This window comes from Medicago truncatula, chromosome 5 (genome assembly GCF_003473485.1).
Source record: "Medicago truncatula cultivar Jemalong A17 chromosome 5, MtrunA17r5.0-ANR, whole genome shotgun sequence".
Taxonomy (NCBI): Eukaryota; Viridiplantae; Streptophyta; class Magnoliopsida; order Fabales; family Fabaceae; genus Medicago; species Medicago truncatula.
Window position 1 is genome coordinate 1,872,445 of NC_053046.1, and position 20,371 is coordinate 1,892,815.

Here is a 20,371-nt window from a genome sequence, read left to right on the forward strand (position 1 = left end):
CTTTAGATATTCACTAAAGATTAGAAGATGACTTAGAACAAGATTGAACCTGGAATAACCAATGTTGGAATTCTGGATTGTACTCGCCATGGCGAGCAGATGCTCTTGCCTCGCGAGCACTTCCAGAACTGAGTGCATTTGAGAATGTCGTGACTTGAGTTGATTGAATTGATTAGGATTGGAACTTAGGTAGTAGTGAGACATATTTAAGATGTTAATTGAAAATCTGTGAGGCTGTTTGAACTACTAATTGTTGTTTGTAATGTGATTTAACGATTAAATGCATTACTTGAAATATTATTGAATGATTATGATGTTGTTGAAATGAATTGTTGTTATGAAGTATAATGTTGTTGTGATCTGATTATGCTGCTTTTGTTATTTAACCAAGTTGCATGAGTCATTATAAGATGAATAAGATGATGTTGAACTCCAAATTATTGGATGTATATGAGATGATGATTAAGATGTTTTAGTTGATTGAGTCCATGCATTAGCATACATTTGTTGGGGGCTCATGCCCTGGAGCTTTGTCCTCACCACGAATTGAGCTTTGTCCTCACCACGATGCCTTAAAAGTATATTAATACTATGATGTTGGGGGCTCATGCCCTGAATTGGTACCACATGCATATAAGAGGTTTTGGTTGCATAGTCGCATTGTCGAGTCAATTGATGAAAGATGTTATGTTAATTGTGATGATTGAATGATGTGATTACTTGATATTTTATTATCAATGATGTTATGATGTTTAAGATGATTATGTTAAAGATGTTTATGTTGTTAATTGCGACTGTTGAATTATATTGATTAATATTATTGTTTTGTGAAATCTCACCCCTTCTGCTTGGAAATGTTGCTCTTCGTATGAGTAACTTGCAGGTGATCGAGCTTAGTGTGCAGTTTGCTGTCGTGAGTGGTCTTGCCTCACTGAGTCGTCTAGGTCGCTCTGATACGTAACGGGATGGGGTTTATGATATGCATGCTTCATTCTTTTACGTGTTCATTTATGATATTTGACTGAATTATTATGAGATGTTTTAATGAGGCCTGCGTGCCGAGACTTTATGATGATTTGAATTTAATTCCGCTGCAGTTTTGTTGATGAAGAATAAATTATTATTTATCTATGTTTTTAAGATTTTTAAGAATGTGATATCCCGTTATTTGATGATTACTCTGATTATATGCTTGAAATTTTTATATTGGGAAAACGGGGTGTTACAGTAAGTAGATGTTCACTGTAAGTTAACTCACGTTCGGCTTTTTCAACGTAAGGTAACTCGTGTAAACTTATGAATGAGTAAAACCAAAAAGAAGAAGATCAATTTCCAAACAACATTGACATTAATTATCATGTAGAGGATATTAATACAATCTAAGGCTATGATCAATTTCTACTCTAAGTATTGTTATATCCAACTACGTATGTTATCACGAAATGCTCTCGAACAAATAATTAAGGATAGTGTTAACTTGTGCTCTTAAGGCATATGTTAAGAAATCAAAAGAAAAAATATTCTCTAAAATTTTGTGCATTAAAATTGATTAAAAAATGAGAGATTAAATGTAATGCACACATTTCAATAAATTATTTTTATAATTTGATGCATTAACTTGTGCTTTAAGGGCACAATTTAGCATTTCAATAATTAACCAATACCAAAATGTGGCTTTGCGGAAATCAGGAGGTTGGTGGAAAAAAGATGGCGGTCAACAATAAATATACATGCCTTGATTACCTAAGTACGTTTAATGCACACGTTTAGCAGTCAATTTAGTGTGTTTAAACAGTTTTAATGCACACGGTTAATAGCAATCAATTTACTTTGTTTAATGCAAACGTTTAATGCACACGGTTTATAGCAATCAATTTTAAAGAAGATACATGTTATTTTTTATTGTCCAAAAATTATAGTAAAATCATTTCAACAGCTCTTGTTGTAAGATTAAAAATGAACTTATGTAGACGAAGCATTCACGCAATCAAGATATTAGTATTCGACCTTGATCTAATGATCTATAACAAGTAGATTTAATTTAATTTTTTAATTCATAAAATGCCGAACTCAAATCGAGACTGCATAGTCCATGATAGACACCCAAAATCAATTAATGCTTAAAAACGATTTTAGGTATTTTAGGGGCTAGTGTACTTTTTCATGTTTACTTCACAAATTTATCAATTATAGATTTGTAGTTTTTTTTTTTACAGTGTAGTTCACTACTACTTGTTGTTATTCAGCCACCACAAATCTTTTGAAAATCAGATGATCGAAGATTAATTCAATAAATTGAACCAAAAATTGATCAAGTTATTTTTTTTAAGGAAAAAATTGATCAAGTTATTGATTGGTTATTCGTCAAAAAAAAGTTATTTGATTGGTTATTTATCGCGATTACACTATAGTCTTTTTGGATGGTGGTGTTCAGGGTTCGAACCTCGGATCAACTGAGTTAAGTTCACCGGAACGATTACAATGTAGTCTAAATGAATCGGAATTGAACTGATTTTATTAATTTATTTTCTAATGGATTAAACTATGCTCAAAAGGTTTCACTAATTTGACCTTCGTATGGGTTTAAAATTTTGTACCACAAATGTCTTATCGAAACCACATAATATATAACTACAAAAACAATAGTGACATAATACAAAAAGATACATAACCCCTTCTTGCTACTACAATCATCATTGAGCAATATTATCTAAAAAAAATATAACGTGATACATAACCTAATTAAACAATACTATCTAAAAAAAAGTTGAGCAATAAAAACACTTCTTCTCTCTTCCCATATTCTACCTTCTTCCGAAACATAAACACACGTGTGTTATGCATGAATATGCAAATAGTAGGCAATGAAGGAGAAGAGAGTGGCACCAAGGATTGAACCAAAAGAAACAGCATCACTACTGTTTGGTCCTGGGGCAGGACTTTCAACATGGTTTTGATGATATTGATGATCAAGTGGAATATCTCTGGTGCTGGCTGCTATGAGGACAACAACAAAAGCAACAATCTTCTTCATCTCCATTGTGTTTTGTTTTTAGTACTAGTATGTTAATGTTAATTACACAACAATATGAAATGAGATGGAATTATGGGAGGGTTAATTTATGGTGGGAAGGACGCGTGTTGATTATTACTCCCTCCATTGTTGAGTTTAATGATATAATTATTTTATTAATTGTAGTTAATGCAGAATTAAATGAAAATAAAATTTAATAAATAAGAGTATATTAATCAAAATAGAAAATAAAAATACTCCAATGAATATGAATTTTTTTAACATAGCGAAAAGTCATTTCACGAGTGGCGTTGCGAGCATTCCACGACGTTTGTTGAAAGTTTTGAAAAATTGACCTCACCACCTACGTGAATTCCGGGTAGTAACGAGATTTGATTGGTCTAAAAGAGTTTCGAAAAGCTTTCGGGAACAATTATTTCCCTTTAAATAGCACCACTCTTTTTTTAATTGTAGTTATCAATAATGGCGATATCAGCTACACGTGGAAGGAGTGGAGTGAGCAGCAATCATTGGGCTAGTATTAAAAAGGTTACATTTTTATTTTATATTTAACAAATAAAAACACATGAGAAACTTTTGACAATATTTTAAAATATTCTATATTTTTGTCGAAAGTTTCTCAATTATACTCATATTTTTATGTTTTTTTCACATGATGAGTGACTTAATTGAGAAGTATTTGACAAAGACTGTTTTGAAATATTAATAGAGTCAAAGACTAATTTGATAATCACTGACAAAGACAGTGAACAAATTGATGGTTTACTCGAAAAGAGTGTGATGAGGGATAAATAAGTTAGAAATATAGTTGATTTGATGTGTTGATTGATATGAACGAAAAAATAAAAGAAATAGATTTGTTAAAAAAAAGGAGTTTTTTTTTTAAAGGAGTGTTGATTAAAAATTCTTTAATCAAGATTATTTCATTGTTAATTTTTTTCATTTAACTGTATTTTTAGAGGATTTAACTAATAAATGTAATTAGAATTATTAAATTTAATTAATTAAAATGATTCAGAAAATTATCTCAAGTACACCCCCACAATTTTTTTTAGGGATCAAGTACACCCTCACAATGGTGAGTGTTGATCTTGAGAAATCTGAAAATCTTGTTTATGAATGTGGTTAAATGATCTTGAGTGACGAAGAGATGTGGTGTGGGATAAGGGGTATTTAAGGAAATTCACCAACCATCAAATTTGTCGCCTTAAACCACCGGCGACCACCACCGCTCACAGCTCCTCACCTATAACACCATCTTCACTGGTGTTGGTATGAAAATGATGATTTTAGTTGATTTTTTTTTTAAGTTCTGAATTTTTTACGATGAAGGTATTAAGAAGCGGATGAATATTTAAAAAAAAGGAAATGTTAACAAGTGTCCTTGGCGCACTTGTTAAGAAGTTTAAAAAATAAATTTTATCTTGGAAATGATGTATTCAACACATTGAAAGTTTAAAAAGTAACTTTATCTACATAAAACTTGTAAATTATTTCTATATTTGAATCCTTAACTAGTGCCCTAAGGGCATTGGTAAACAAGACCCTTAAAAAAATCGAGTTTTTAAAAAATAATATTATTTTTTCATTATTAATTATTTTTCATTTTTCATTTTTTTTAAATTGTAAATATTGCAAAGGAGCTAATTCATTGAGGACTAAATTTTTTATTTTTTTAATAGGGGGCAAATTGCAACATTTTGAAACTTAGGGGGTCAAAAGTACACTCAAGCCTTTTATAAATAGGTCAAATGTTCTATTTAAAATCTTTAATTCAAAATAGACTTTTAGACGAGTTAATAGCTCACACTAGACTTTTAAAAATATTGGGCCATACTTAATCTGTACTTTGACATACTAATATGTCATGCTTAAGCTTTAATTTTTTAAACTAGGTCGGATTTATTTAAACAAAATTTGGCTCGTCCCGCCCTATTCACACCCCTACATAGGAGTAATGTGTTCAAACCGTTTTAATGCAATGGGCACAGTTAATGTAAATGTTTAATGCAACAATTATAGCAATAAATTTTAACGGAAACACATGTTATTATCGTGCTATTTCTGAACATTATCAGTAATAACATAAGGAAATTTGAAGGTTGTACTTTTTTTTTAGGGATTGAAGGTTGTATTTTAGGGGTGGCAAAAATATCAATGTCCACGGGTACCCGCAAGTAAAATCTGTCATGAGTACAGGGCAGGTAGCTAAACGGGTATCCACGAGTATAATAAATGGGTATTTAACTATCCATTATTATATGGATACGAACACGAATTTGATTGTACGGTTCGATACAGTTCAGTCCGGTTCAATCCTGGTTCATGCTAACCCTTCCTTTATGATCATCAATTAATATATCAGAGTCATTAATGGATGATTATCATTCTTTTATGGATCCTGAAGAAACTGTGAACCAAAATTGAAATCATCGGAAGAGGAAGAAGGGGAGCGGGAGTGAGAAGGTGTGGGGATTGATTCAACGAAGCCGTTTTTGCAATCGCTGCAGATGAGGTCGGGGAGATTCGTGATGGTTTTGACGAAGACCTGTTTTTCGCAATGGTAGCACCAATATGGAGGTAGGGTTTCAGTGGTGGCTGAGACGGTGTTTCTGAAATGGTGCGGCGGAGAGTGGTGGTTGATTTGTGGCTTCGATTGATTTTTTGTCATAGAAGAAGCTGAAGCGCGTGCAATGTAATAAGATTCAGTTCAATTCGATTTCTTTATGGTTTTTTAAAACAGGTACAGATTGTCTGGACTTGATGAAATTGGGTTGGATCAGTTCTTATGTCAAATGAATTGGGTTTTTCAGTTAGGTCCACTAGATTTTACAAAGCAGTTCAGTAGATCCAGTTTTTTTGCACACCCCTAATTGTACCCATACCATCGGGTACCCATACCCGATAATAAATTAAGTAAATTACTAAAATATCCTTATATATATAAATATCATTTTATTTCAGGAATTGGGAAGCAAACCGAAGTTATTGATATTTGTAATGCATATGAAATTTAGATGTTTATTTGGATGTTTTTATACTTTTATTTTACTTCAAGAATTTGTATGGATTATGTAAGAATCATGATTTTTCTATGGATTTTGTATGATCAATGAAATTTTGAATGGATTATATATGGATGTTTAAAAGTTAAAGTTTTTGTAATAAAAAAAAAAATCAAAAATTCATGGGTACCCATGAGTATTCATGGATACCTTAATACCCACGGGTACCCGAATAATGAGTACACATGAGGGTATGAGGCGGACACGGATATCACATTTATCCAACGGAGTGGGGACGAGTATGATACTATTCGTACCCATAGGTATCCATCGACATACTTGTGCATAAATTATAATTAAAATGAACTTGTAAAAATACATAGATCAATTGATTAATTAATGCCTAACAACTATTTTAGGCACAAGTTTTATTTTAATCGGTTATCCTCTATGCACGATTGCATGACTGAAAACCAACCGAGCAACAATTAATTTAACAAATTGAAAATTTGATGAAGCCATTGATTGGAATTTAACTCATTTTATTTATTTATGTTCGGTTGAACCATAATCGACTATGTTCGGGAGCTTTTGCCTATTTGACAATGACCATGGATAGTTTGATATTGGTTTCAAAAATTTGAAAACAAATTCTTGTCCAAACCACGTAATATATAACTAGAAAGAAAAAAATCGCATATAATAGAAGGAAGTACACAACTTCATGGTGCTACAATTATTATTCCCGAAAGCATATCATCAAGAAAAACTTTCCCCTTCTTCCCAAACATAAATACATGTGAATTATGCATGATTGCACAAATAGTAGGCAACAAAGGAGAAGAGAGAGACACCAAGGATTGAACCAGGAGAAGCAGCATCACTACTTGGTCCTGGAGCTGGGGCTGGGCCATGAACATGGCGATGATGATGGTAGTGATCACGTGCCATAACGGAGCTTATGGCGGCTAAGAGGACAACAACAAAAGCAACAATCTTCATCTTCATTGTGTACTTAGTCTACAAAAAGGAATATGAATGAGTTTGAATCATGGATAGAGGGTTAATTTATAGTGGAAATTACGTCTGCTATTATTATGAGACTTTAATTTTGTAATCAAAGATTTTACTCGTATTTCCAAATTTGGATGCCAATTAATATTGAATAAATTTTGCATTGTGAAAAGGTTAATACTCAGTGAAAGATTATACTTACGATCCGGAATTTTTCGCACGGGGAGTGGATCAGGGCAGCGTTAAAAAAATAAACCTAAGCGAAGGAAGGGAAAAAAAACTGAAAATATGTTTTGCGACAATTAAGTTATTTCTTGAGGAGCCCTACAAACACTTTCTTTTTAATACTCTCTTCAATAGTCACTTGGTAAAGTGGTTCAAGATGGAATGTAAAGTCACTTGTACAAGGCTATATAAGATTTACATTCCATGTTGATCATAGTAAAAAATAGGAGGGGGTTAAATAAGTTTTTGATCCTTACACAATTTTCAAATTTTATTTTTAGTCACTCTAAAACTTTTCTTCAATTTTTTATCATCTAAATATGATCTCTCACCAATTTTAGTCTTAGCTTTCAAGTAAACTCATTTGCATCATTTGAAATTATGAATTTTTTCCCATGTTTAGTGCATTACGTGATTCTCTTTATAGTCCCAACTTCTTCTTGTTTTTTTTTTTTTTAAAAATCTTATAATATTCTAAACATTCTTGCAAACAGAAAATCATTCAAAAATATGAAAGGATGCACATAACATAACTTAGAAGTATGAACCAAAAGTGGTAACGGAAAATATTTAGAGGACTGCAAATTGAAGAAAATTTTTAGATTAAAATCTAAACATTTTATAGTCACACACAAAAAAAAAAATATATATATATATATATATGCGCGCGCGTATAATTTGGTTCAATTTTAAAAGAAGGAAGTAAAACCAAATCCAATTTAAACTGTTTTCATAAAAGTAAATCCAAATATATCAAATAAAAGTAAATTTTTGGACAATTTTTTATGAATTAATTTGCGGATTCAATTTATATATGGGCACACCCCTCGTTCGGATTAATGTTTTTTCCCAGTTTAGGCAATTCAGTGAGATAGGTTTTTTTTTTTTTTTTTTGCTGTTGAGGGAATTGAGATAGTTATATGATTATATCTCACCCACATTGATTTTATCTTTTTTTTTTTTTACCAAATGTAGAATGATTTTTTTGAAATTTGTGCATTCAATATCTTAAAAGTGGCAAAAATTATACTTTTAATATAAAATTTATTTTTAATTTCTATTTTAAGTTTCTTAACTTATGTCCTTGACGCATCTTTTATTAAGTTTAAGGTGTAAGTTAAATGTGTAATTTGGAAACTTTGTCTTATATTAAATGTTTTATTAAAAAGGTAGTGGAATTGAGAAAATTATTGTACTGATCTTGTTTTAAAATGAAATGTTACATATACCATATAGAGTATGGGTGTCGAACACAAAAACTTAATTTCTTTTTTCATCCTATTATATTCTCGCGTGCTCCGCACTTTGATCTTTACCCTCGCACAAATTTATAATTTGTGCCGTATTTAATGCTTTCTGAATTTTAATAAAATATCAATTGTGTTTATACAATTTTGATTAAACTCAATTCAATTTATTAAAACGACATAAGTTAAAATGATATAATTTGAATCCACATAATATAAAATGGCAACTAAATTTAACAATGCAACGTAAATTTAAACGATTTCTTTAAGTGTATTTACGGTCTATGATAATTTTGTGGCTATACATTCAAATTATATAATATGAATTATGTCAGAACTCATCCAACAATGATAATATGTAATATGAGTTGTAGGTAAAATTAGAATTTTAGAAGGCGCGTGAGAAAGGCAGATGTTTTGAAAAAGAAAATAAAAATTCTCAAACTTTCTTTTGTTGTAATTTAGATCATTTTTTTACGGATACTTGAAAATATTGAGATGAGGGGGTGTTGTTTATTTGACATCCTTTATATGTAAAACTGTTAGTACTTTAAATTTATTATATTATATTATATTTTAAAGTATACTCATTTTTTGTATTAAATTGTTCCACCCTATGAAAAGTATACTTCTAAAAATGAATTTTATTACCAAAAATTGAAATATTTGCAGACGTGTTTCAAATAATCGGCGGTGCAAATAGTAACTCGAAATTGGGCCGAAGCACCTTCGAAACGGCTGTTGTAATCCCAAAACGACAGACTCATTTTTAGGGTTTAAAGAAAGGTTGAAAGAAACCCTAACGAAGTTGAATTTCATTTTTCAACATTGACGACAATGGGATTCTGGGGTAAGTCTGAGAAAATTTTAAGCTGAAGCACTTCTTTAATCACTTATTTCTGTTTCTTCATTTTCTTCAACTTATAATCGCTTTCGAGAATAATTTTTTCTCCGTTTTGTTTTTGAACTTATCAGGAATTGAAGTGAAACCTGGCAATCCGGTTCCGTATAGCACTCACGATGTTGAAGGAAAGCTTCACGTCACTCAGGTTATTGGAATTTCTTAACAGTTTTTGTGATAACTGCCATTTGCGTTTGAATTTCCAGTTTTTTCTTATAACAGCTTTGTTTTCATGGAATCTGGATGAATTTTCTTGATGTTTTTACTGTTTCTTAGGGTTCAAAACTATTCAAGCTATAATCTAGATTTGTTTGTTAGATAGACTTGTACATTCCTTTTGCACAAGGATACACCTTCAATGAGAAGTGTCGATGCTACATAGACCTTAACTGATAAATAATAATCGAATTGAAGTATATGCATTATTGGACTTGGTCGTAGTATTTGCATTCCTATAGAAGTACATGCATATACTTGAAATGGCACTTGAGGGGTTTGAATTCTGAACTCTGTCGATTTAGCTGTTGATATTTTTTTTTTTAAGTAATAATATTTTTTCCATTAATTCAACACTTTCATTCTGGTACTGTCTTGTAAGCGATTTTGCTGTTGAAGTTGGTTTGATGTTTACTTGGCACTTGTTCTGTGATTGTAATAATTTCACAACTTTTCTTGGTGTTATCTATTCGTTAGGGTTAAAAATGATTCGTTTTGTTTTAGATTTAGTGCACTTTTGGATGGGCTTATTCTTGAGCTCATGCTAATAAATAAGCTTTTATGTATTATTCACAAGCTTGTCAAGGTAGTTTATGAAAAATCAACTTATGAAGATACAATTTTCGTTAGTGAGAACGTATCAATTAACATAAAAGTTATTTGCATAAGCTATTTTTCATAAGCTCGAAAATAAGCCAATCCAAACGGGCGTTGTTTTTGGACGTTGACTTATGCCTTTATCTGGAATACATCCGCTGATTAAAAATGTTTTGTTATAGTTTTGTACTTGCTTTGCTTTGTTGGATTTAAATATAACAGTTGCATTCCTATATAATATGCATTTATTTGCTTGCAATGGCACTCGAGGGGGTCTGGAGTTTAGTTAATTGGTTGTTGATATCTTTTCAAGTCTGATATGATTTTATGGTTACGAATAATCACTCTAATATTTCTATTCTGGTCCTCTAAAATTTCAGGCTACTCTAGGCGTTGGCGTTGGTCCATCGACGGAGAAAAGCATTCTTCAGTGCTCTTCTGGACGCAAAAATCCAGTTTTTTTGTGTTCCTTGCTGCCAAACAAGGTTGAGACTTGCCCTTTGAATCTTAAGTTCGACGAGGATGACTTGGTGAAATTCTCAGTCATCGGTTCCCGAAGCATCCATCTTTCTGGTTATTTTGTGCCAGATGAAGACGACACTAGAGATGACTATGAATAGTATCCTTTTGAATAACTAGCTTTTGTTTTTGCACATAGTTTTGATTAAACACAATGATTGTTAATTTGTTATACACGTTATTTTCGTTAACTCTTACTACAATGCAAAAGTGATTCATTAGGAGAGGACGTGGGAACTGGGTCAGAGGAGTCATCTGAATATGATAGTGAAAATGGATATGATGATCACTTTTTTGATGACAGTGATATGGAAATGTACACATCTTCGCCTGTCCGGAGTAGTGGAGGTATTTTGATTTTATCTTGGTGTTCTCTTGAAGCCATCAAATGCTTATACATATAATGCTCATGTGATAAATTTATTTATAGATACATTAAAATTATCCAATAATCAAATATTTGATGTTTTTTCCAGTGAAAATGGTCCAGAACGATCTGCTTGTATTACATGCCAAATTCATAAATAAATCTACAATAACATATATGCTCTTATCATATATTTCCCACTTTAACTAAAATATTATAGGTTTTATCAGTATGCCCACCTTATTGTTTACTCCCACTCATTCCTGATGCATGAAAATAGGAAAGAAAATTGAAAAATACAAGGAAAACATTGTGCAAAATTCTACTGCTTCATAGTTTTGAAGATATTTCAATTGAAATCAACATGAAAAATAATATATGATTTGTTTGTTTGTTTACCTTTTTTGAAGTCGTTATTGAGGAAATACCCGATGACAATCAGCCTGAAAATGGAGATAATCCAGCAAAGCAATCGAAGAAAAAGGAACAAACAGCTCACTTGAGAGAGAAATCCAGCAAAAGTTCTCAGCTTCCAGTTGTCATTAGAGGTGACGATAAGCTTGTCTTGGAAAGTGAAGATGAAGATGGTTTCCCGATTTCCACTTCAGACAAAGCTAAATCTGAGTCTCAGAAGGCAGAAACAGAAACAAAAGGAGAACAAGCCCACAAAAAAACTGGGAAATCAAATAAGAAGGCAAAAGATGTTGATGAGTCTGCTAGCTTAAAACGAAAAGTTCAAGCTGTTGATGAGGATGAGCAGCTGCAAGATGGGTGAGATGCATAACTTTTTAATAATCCATGTGGATTCAAAAACAGTTTTTCAGATGCTTTGGGCCTGTTTGATTTAGGAATAGAAAAATAGAAGATAAATAATCCAGATACTTTGGGCCTGTTTGATTTAGTTCTCAAAAACAGTTTTCAGTTTTTAAAATATGAAAATTCAAAAACTTTTGGTAGGTTAATTTTACAAAACTAATTTTGAAAACATTCTTCTATTCATCTGTTTTGAAAACAGATTTTAGTGGGTTTGGTTTTCAGTTTTTTGGCACATTTCTCATTAATAGCAGTTCTGTAATATTGGCTCCTTGAAAACAAAATTGTAAGTGTACCTACATCTCTACAACAGTTTTAACAAATGAAATGACAAAACAGTTTTTCTTTTAATTTTTTCTCCAAATCTGTTTTTTAAAATTGATTTATAAATTATATTTTGAATACTAAAAAGCAAAACTCATTCAAACAAGCCCTTTGTCTATATTTGTGTTGGATGTGTTGCATTTAATTTAATGTTTCTGATAATAATTTCAGGAAAAAGAAGAAGAAGAAGAACAAGTTGAAAGATCATGGTAAGGAGGAAAGTGGTCATGTAAAGGAGACTAGTGTAACTGTGCCAGATGAAAAGCCTGAGGAGGTTAAAACTACAACCAACCAGAACAATGTCTCTCATGCAAAGGATGGAGATGATGGGAAACTATCCAATGACGAGTAAGAGTTTTCATTTATGAGTTGCATTGCTCCCTTCTCTATTTTGTATTCTTCTCATTACATAGTGTTGCTAACTGTTAGAGTTTATGGTGTTTTTGGACAGAGTCCTCGTTGAGAAGAAAAACAAGAAGAAAAACAAGAAAAAGACCAAAGAGGCTGAAGGAAAAGCTGCTAAGAATGAAATTGCTACAACTGTTGAAAGTCAGAAGTTGTCTACCTCTGAGAAAAAAGAGAAAGAACCAACTGAAGCCAAGCCATCTAACGTGAGAACCTATCCAAATGGATTGGTTATAGAGGACATATCTATGGGCAAACCAGATGGCAAAAGAGCTGATCTTGGAAAGAAGGTTACACATTACATAGTGATGTTTTGATTATTGAATTTGACATAACTTACCGATGTGTAATTTTGTTTGACCTATTTTATAATCCAATTTCTTCTGATAGCAACTCCTTGTTTGATATTCAGGTCAGTGTTAAATATACTGGAAAGCTACAAAAAGATGGGAAAATATTTGACTCGTGTGCTGGAAAAGCACCCTTTAAGTTTCGGCTTGGTATGTAATTATATACTTTGTTGATCATTGCATTTTTAGGTATTTTTGTTTTCAAACACGCCTTTATCTATTATTTATTTATTGTTTACAGGTGTAGGACAAGTCATCAAGGGGTGGGATGTTGGCGTCAATGGTAATATACTTAATAAGATTTAATGCAACGTTATGTTATTCTTATTGCTCACTGTATTTCTCTTTTATTTTCTTCAGGGATGAGGGTTGGGGACAAAAGAAGACTTACAATTCCACCATCTATGGGGTATGAAATTGTCCAATATGTCTTTGGTGTGATTGATAAATTAATTTAGTCCATGATTTGTCCCGTGTTAGATGCCATATTCTTTGTTAAATTGGAGGACTTTGATTAGTATAATCTCATGTTATGTTCGTTGTTATGCAGATACGGTGACAAACGTGTTGGGAGTATACCACAAAATTCATGGCTTGTATTTGATGTTGAGTTGGTTGGCGTTGAAGGCCGCTGACTTAAAATTTTTGCTGCTTCAGCTTCGTTTTGGTTTGTTGACATCATTCATTTGCAAATCTCGCATATTCATTGGCCTTTGTCGCTAGACTTTACTGGAGCCGAAGTTTTGTAGGAGATTCACAGCTCTACACATAAAAACATGCAAATGCAACTATTAGTTACAATTGTTTTTCTTTGTTCGTATAATGTTTTTGGCCGTCTGGAGTAATTTCAATGGATTTGTTTTCTTATATGAAATTTGAAGGATTTATTTTTGGTACTGAACTTGAAGGATTTAAATCTCGTTTTGACAAGAGTTATAAATTTTCTCGAAAGAAGAAATTCTTGTCTACAATTTTTAGACAGGGTAAAGTGCAGGTTAAAACCCTCAAGTAAGCCTTGGCCAGACTTCAACTCTTCAAGACTTTTTCAAGTGTTCTAGTTATTCAGGGTAAAGCATCGAAGACCTTTTTGACTGTCAATGTTTAACTAAAATTAAAGGTGTTCAAAAAGTATAATGTCCGTTCATGCCAATTCTAATATTGAATAAATTATCGTTGGTGGATTGTGTATGATCCTCTTGGACGTTGAAGCTCTCTATCAAATCTATTTGGTGTGGATGGTGCATCATTAGATCTAGTGAACCATTGTCTAGTAGTAGTAGTAAACATAGTTCATTCATCATGAGGGCACCGGTTAAGGAATCTATAAATAAAATCTATCTAGAAAATATAAAAAATTTCAATAAAAATTTACTTTATTTGATGCTTAACCTACCCCGGAGGCACTGATTAACATTCTCCAAAAAATAATAATAGCATTTTAACTTCTTTAGTACAAATTGTTAGCATCATTCTTATGGATGGTATTGAGAACTCGTTGAAACAATCTACATTTATCCCAATTTTTAGTGTTTTGTTTATTTATTTAGCAACAACCATTTTTAAACATACACTAACAGAACAATTTATTAAAACATATCAATAATATTTGAGAAGTCGTTGTGAATCATAAACTAAAAAATGACTAATGAAATGAAATGTAATAAAATAAAAAACTTATCACAGAGCAACATAATTTAACTCGGAAATGCATATCTACACTTGACAAATTAGATAACAGGGGTCCCAGACACAAGTAGAGCCTAGACCAACAAACAATACAATCAAATGCTGACATAGCAGCAACCAGATACCAAACTCAAATTAAGACATAAAAAATTACACCAAAACAATGCTAATTGAATTACTAACAAGAATTAAATCCAATGGTGGAAAAAAATGATCAATACAAATTTATATAAGGCAAATTAAGGGCTTTGCATTCTTTAATTATTTCATCCTTGTTGAGAAGTTGCAACCAATTGAAATTATCTATATCCAAATGCTCTCCACCTACAACATAATACACCAAATATCAGTAAAATCACTACATCAAGAGGTGTCTAAATTTCATTTTAAAAGTTAAGTTGAATCAATATAATGCTATTCATGCCTCCAAAGATTACCTGCTGTACAAAAAATACTAATTTGAATAACTCATTTCTGGAAATCAAGGACAGCATAAAAAAATAGCGCAGTAGCAAATTATGGTTCAAGATGCTTCTAAGCCATGAAATCGACTTCTTGCACCATTAACAACCTTCTTATCTCCATTGTTGAGGACAGATGCCATGGATCCTATAGAAATTTAACAAAGTGTTTTGCTTAATGAAATTTATAGCACAAGATTGCATAACCCACACCAAGATGTATATAAAGATTCACAAATTTCCTGAGCAGAAACGACATCATACCATTGAAAATAAATGGGGCAAGAAGGAATGTGGAATAAATTTTTGAAGAAAAAAGAACAGTTTACTTTTGGAAGAAAAGAATATTATTCAAAAATGGGTAGGAAAAACTTAAAAATACTATATTTATGTTAGTATCTGTGGCAGTCTTTATATTTCAACTGATAGAGTGAAAGCTAATTATTCACGGAAGTCAAATAAAATTACCAATAAAAGCACTCTCACCCTATTTCATAATATAAAAACCTAATATTTTTTTACACAAAAAACAGAGTATAGAGTAGAACAATCCCAAGGACTAAGAAAATGCTTTGGTTCTGGGAATTCAAGGAACTATCTTAGCAGTTAGTTAGGACTGTTCAAAAAACTGAAAAACAGAACCCAACTGTAAAACCAAATCAAACCATACAACACTAAAAAGAACCAAACCGTTTCTCTAAGTAGACGAACCAAACTGGTGTTTCAAACATGGTTCACTAACCGAACCCGAACTACAAAAATTGATCCGCACAAACTGGTGTTGTCACTTATTTTTAAAACAGTTCAGTTTCAACACTGTACTTTAGGTCTAATTACAAACTGCACTCAAATTTTTTAACTTATCTAAAGTATGCCTTGTGATTTGCTCTTGGTCATTTACTACATGGTAAGCATAGACTGTTGCATAGCCTACTTGTAATAACTCACGAGAAAAGAAAGGGCATGTTAATACAGTCCAAAATTATACAACATGATTTTAATGAGGAAATTTTACCTCTATGTTGCTCTCAACTTGCACACCAAATTGTCCATGACCCTGCTTTGCATATGCCAAAACTTCAATCAAATCAACGCCAATCAATTTTCTTTAATAAAATAACAAAAGACAATTTTAACTGCAATTTTTCATCCAGATAAAAGAGTATGTGCATTAAGAAATTATAGACCAAAGCTATATACACATAATAGAAAAACCACATACTTTTCATCTATAAACAGACAAGGTAAGCTCAGCAAACTCGATTTTTTTAACAAAACCTGTAATATCTTTACATTGACTCTTCCTTGGCTCATTTAATAGGAACATGCAAATAGCTACATTTCATCAAATTCCATATGCATGTAAAGACAAAGTAACAATTGATCATTATATTATAGTAAGAAGATAAATTTTAGAAGTGCATATAGAAGCCAATTAGACCTGAAATAAGTGACGGGGCAGAAAGACCAAGTCATTTCGTTTGTAACCACATTACAGAAGGATGCATGAACAAATGCAAAAAAGAGGATGCATTAACACTGACATATGATCAGGGAGATGAAATTATTAATTAATAAGAAAGATCTTTCACATCACTATGATTTGTGATAATAAACAACATTGCTTATAGTGAATTGTTGAAAAAGATCAGAAAATGAAGGTATTTACTAATTCTTACTTTTATAGCTTGTTGCATTAACATCATGGACTGTGACTGCATAACTGTTAAATAAAAATTAAATGCAATTAAGAGAGAAAAAAAAAATATCATTACCGATGTACTCTTCAATTATGCTGCTTGACCTGGCAACCGATCAAGCTATTTCTGCTCTGTGGGTTTGTGCATGTGGGAATGTAACTTTGTAATTGTAACTAGTGCTAAAAATCTGCCATGTGTTTTAAGTACATGAATAGCCATTTAAAAATATTTTTAACTTGTATTCAACTTACATTCCCTATCATACTCAACTCCTCAAAATCTTCCTCAGATGAGACAACCCCTTCGCTTGGTACATAACCAGCATCTTTGATGAGTTCATTCCCTATCATACTCAACTCCTCAAAATCTTCCTCAGATGAGACAACCCCTTCGCTAGGTGCATAACCAGCATCTTTCATGAGTATATTCAACCTTTTCATCATGGGGGAGATCTCGCATGAACGAGGGTTGGAAGTGTCCCCAGCTAAAAAGGGACAAAGCTCCCTGCCAACATCAACCCAAGCACAACCAGGAGTCCTTTTCGCACCTGAATCCCTCATATAAGTCCTCGCTTCAGCTTCTTTGTCCAACCGGTTAGCAGCTGCATACATATTTGCAATCAACAAATAATAACCTGAATGATCAGGCTTCATTTCCAGCAACTTTCCTGCAGCCCATTCCCCAATCACTGTATTTCCATGGATTTTACAAGCTCCTATAAGAGTAGCCCATATTGCCGAAGTAGGCTTGCATGACATCCCTGTGATAACCTCCTTTGCTTTGTCAAGAAGACCAGCCCTTCCAAAGAGATCAACCATGCATGAATAGTGCTCAACCCTAGGATCTATTCCATAGACTTCTATCATCTTTCTAAATAGTACTTGCCCTTGTGCTACAAGGCCAGAATGACTACATGCTATTAGAACTGCAACCATTGTTACGTGATCCGGTTTAATATTGAGCCTGCGCATCTCTGCAAATAATTTTAGAGCAGTTTCTCCATCCCCACTCACACCATATCCCATAATCATGGAAGTATACGTGACTTCATCTTTCCTGCTTAATGAATCAAAGACTTTCCTGGCTTCTAAAACTTTGCCAGACCTTGAATACATTTCCACCAGTGAGTTCCACAATAATAAATAGCCCTTGAACTGTTCTTCACGCTTTACCATGTAGCAATGAAACTCTTTACCATGTTGTAGATTTGCTATTCGAGCGCAAAGGGGAAGAATGCTTGCAATGGTCACATAATTAGGCTCAACGCCCTCACGTAGCATTTCTCTAAGAAGGAAGGAGACTTCCTCAGATCGATCCATGTGAGCAAACCCAGAAAGCATGGCATTCCATGTGATCAAACCTTTCTCATCAATTTTTCGAAACAACAAATATGCATGATTGAGATCTCTACACCTGGAATACATTGTAATTAATGTGTTTTTCACGTTGTCAAACACATCAAAGCAAGTTCTTACAGCATGACCATGAATCTCCTTTCCCAATTTAACCGCTCCAATGTGCGAACATGCATTCAATCCAACAACCATTGCAACAGAGTCCAACTGAATCACTGCTCTCATTTGAGAAAACAACTTAAGCGCCCCTTTAAAATTTCCCGTATGCAAGCACCCTCCAGCAATGGTATTCCATATAATAATATTCCTTTCAATACCTGCCTCTCGCATACATCCAAATAACCGAAACGCTTCATCCCACAAACCCCTAGAAGCATAACAACTAATCATAGTATTCCACGAAACATCATCTCTAGCTGGCATAATATCAAACAATTCACGAGCCACCTCTAACTTCCCAAACCTACCATACATAAACACCAATGCATTATGCACAAACAAACTCCACTTAATAGAACTCTCTTGAATAGCCTTATGAACCGCCACACCACTATCATAATCCAATAATTCCCCGCAAGCCTTAAGAACCGACGGATAAGTATAATCATCTGGTATAACACCCTTACTCAACATTCTCCTATAAACAGAAATTGCATCCTCAAACAAACAATTCTTAACATACAAAGAAATAACCATATTCCAATGTAAAGGATCAAAACTATTTGAACACTCAGCAACAATTTGAGCATCAGCTAGTAAATCAACACTTGCATAGAAATTAATAAGCTTCGAAACCAAGATTGGATTTTGATGAATACCCAGTGAGATAATATGAGCATGAATTTGTTTACCCTGTGATAAAGACTTGAGATTTGTGCAACCCAATAGAAGATGTTTAATGGGTTGGAAGATAATGTCAAAAGATGAAGCATGGTGGTGTTGTATGTGAATGAAGGTTTTGAATGCGTTTGATAAGTGATTATAGGTGATGAAATCCTTGAGGGATGCAATAAGAACACCAACCATAGAAAACGATGATGATAGTGACGATGATGGTGAATTATTTGAAGAAATGAGTGGTTTGTGAAAGGGTTTTGTGGGTTTTTGTTTCCATGAATTTGGAATACACTTTTGAAGTTGCTTGGATAAGGAAAGGTTTTTAGGTAGAAAAGAAGTACGCATTACTGAAACGGTAAGCCATTATTGGCGGAGCACCGGCGTGTGGACGACGATTGCCGGCGATGAGTTTCAAAGACGGTTGCCGACGATGAGTTTCAAAGACGGTGGCGAGAGGAGGAGGAGGAGGAGGAGGAGGAGGAGGTGGCGGTGGCGGCAGGGGCGTGTTCTTTAAAGCGGTGTTGAGGAAAACCGGGGGATAAGTTTTGTTAGATTTTGAGTGAAATTATTTTGTAATATTTATTTTGACTAAAAATGAATTGAAACTAAAAGTGTGATTTGTGTCATAATATAATATATACATTAATGTAAAAACTGAATTGAATTATCAACTTGGCTGCTATCAACTTATATGTTTGAAAAAAATTACAACTTTGTGTTAAAATCAATTACAACTTTGACTATATAATCAATTATATGAACAAATTAAATTATTCAAAAATTATAATTAATTTTACATCTTCGAAATCAATTTTTATCCACCTATAAATGAAACCAAACATACTGCAAGAGAATGACGAGTCTAGTTTTGTTTGGTTTATGAATGATGCACACCTATATATGCCAAGACTACAAAAATTATGTCATTTTTTATCCAAAAATTGAATATACTTAAATATCTATAAAATATATTTAGCTATTGACTTTATATGTTAAAATTATTGTTTATTCATCATTTTGAGTATTGTCGAATATAATTTCTATGTACGTCAACGATCAATTATTCAATAATATTATCTTTCATGTTGTTGCATATTAATTTCTTCACAATAAATTATTTAGTAATATTTTGTGGGGGCAAAATTTATTTTCAATGGTAAAAAAGTAAAAGTATTTAACAAATTTATGTAAAAGTGATAGAACATGTGGGGTCAAGTGCCCCCAATTAGATGAACTTGTATCCGTGCCAACATGCGACATCGACATCGTGGTAGAAGTAGCTTCTTGCTCTTGAATCTCGACAACCCTACTACAC

The 20,371-nt window shown here is 32.7% G+C and overlaps 2 protein-coding genes across 3 annotated transcripts; one reads left to right on the plus strand and one right to left on the minus strand.

Moving 5' to 3' along the window:
* The first annotated feature begins 9,229 nt into the window (after positions 1-9,229).
* Positions 9,230-13,947, plus strand: LOC11439965 (peptidyl-prolyl cis-trans isomerase FKBP53). Its single transcript, XM_003610887.4, has 11 exons — positions 9,230-9,375; positions 9,501-9,574; positions 10,620-10,858; positions 10,970-11,106; positions 11,536-11,896; positions 12,434-12,610; positions 12,714-12,957; positions 13,080-13,167; positions 13,259-13,300; positions 13,378-13,426; positions 13,568-13,947. Exons 1-11 carry the CDS (start codon positions 9,363-9,365, stop codon positions 13,650-13,652), a joined length of 1,509 nt encoding a protein of 502 aa, XP_003610935.1. The 5' UTR covers positions 9,230-9,362; the 3' UTR covers positions 13,653-13,947.
* A 728-nt stretch (positions 13,948-14,675) lies between these two features.
* On the minus strand, positions 14,676-19,640 carry LOC11427461 (pentatricopeptide repeat-containing protein At1g71490). 2 transcript variants are annotated; one of them, XM_024783314.2, is made up of 4 exons: positions 16,940-19,640; positions 16,180-16,221; positions 15,141-15,312; positions 14,676-15,027 (listed from the first exon to the last, which is right to left on the minus strand). In XM_024783314.2, the coding sequence occupies exon 1, from the start codon at positions 19,399-19,401 to the stop codon at positions 17,107-17,109; it is 2,295 nt and encodes a 764-aa protein (XP_024639082.1). In that variant the 5' UTR covers positions 19,402-19,640; the 3' UTR covers positions 14,676-15,027; positions 15,141-15,312; positions 16,180-16,221; positions 16,940-17,106. The 2 variants fall into 2 exon arrangements, with proteins under 2 accessions (XP_024639082.1, XP_024639083.1); XM_024783315.2 differs by having other exon boundaries at positions 16,180-16,241.
* Positions 19,641-20,371: the final 731 nt, after the last annotated feature.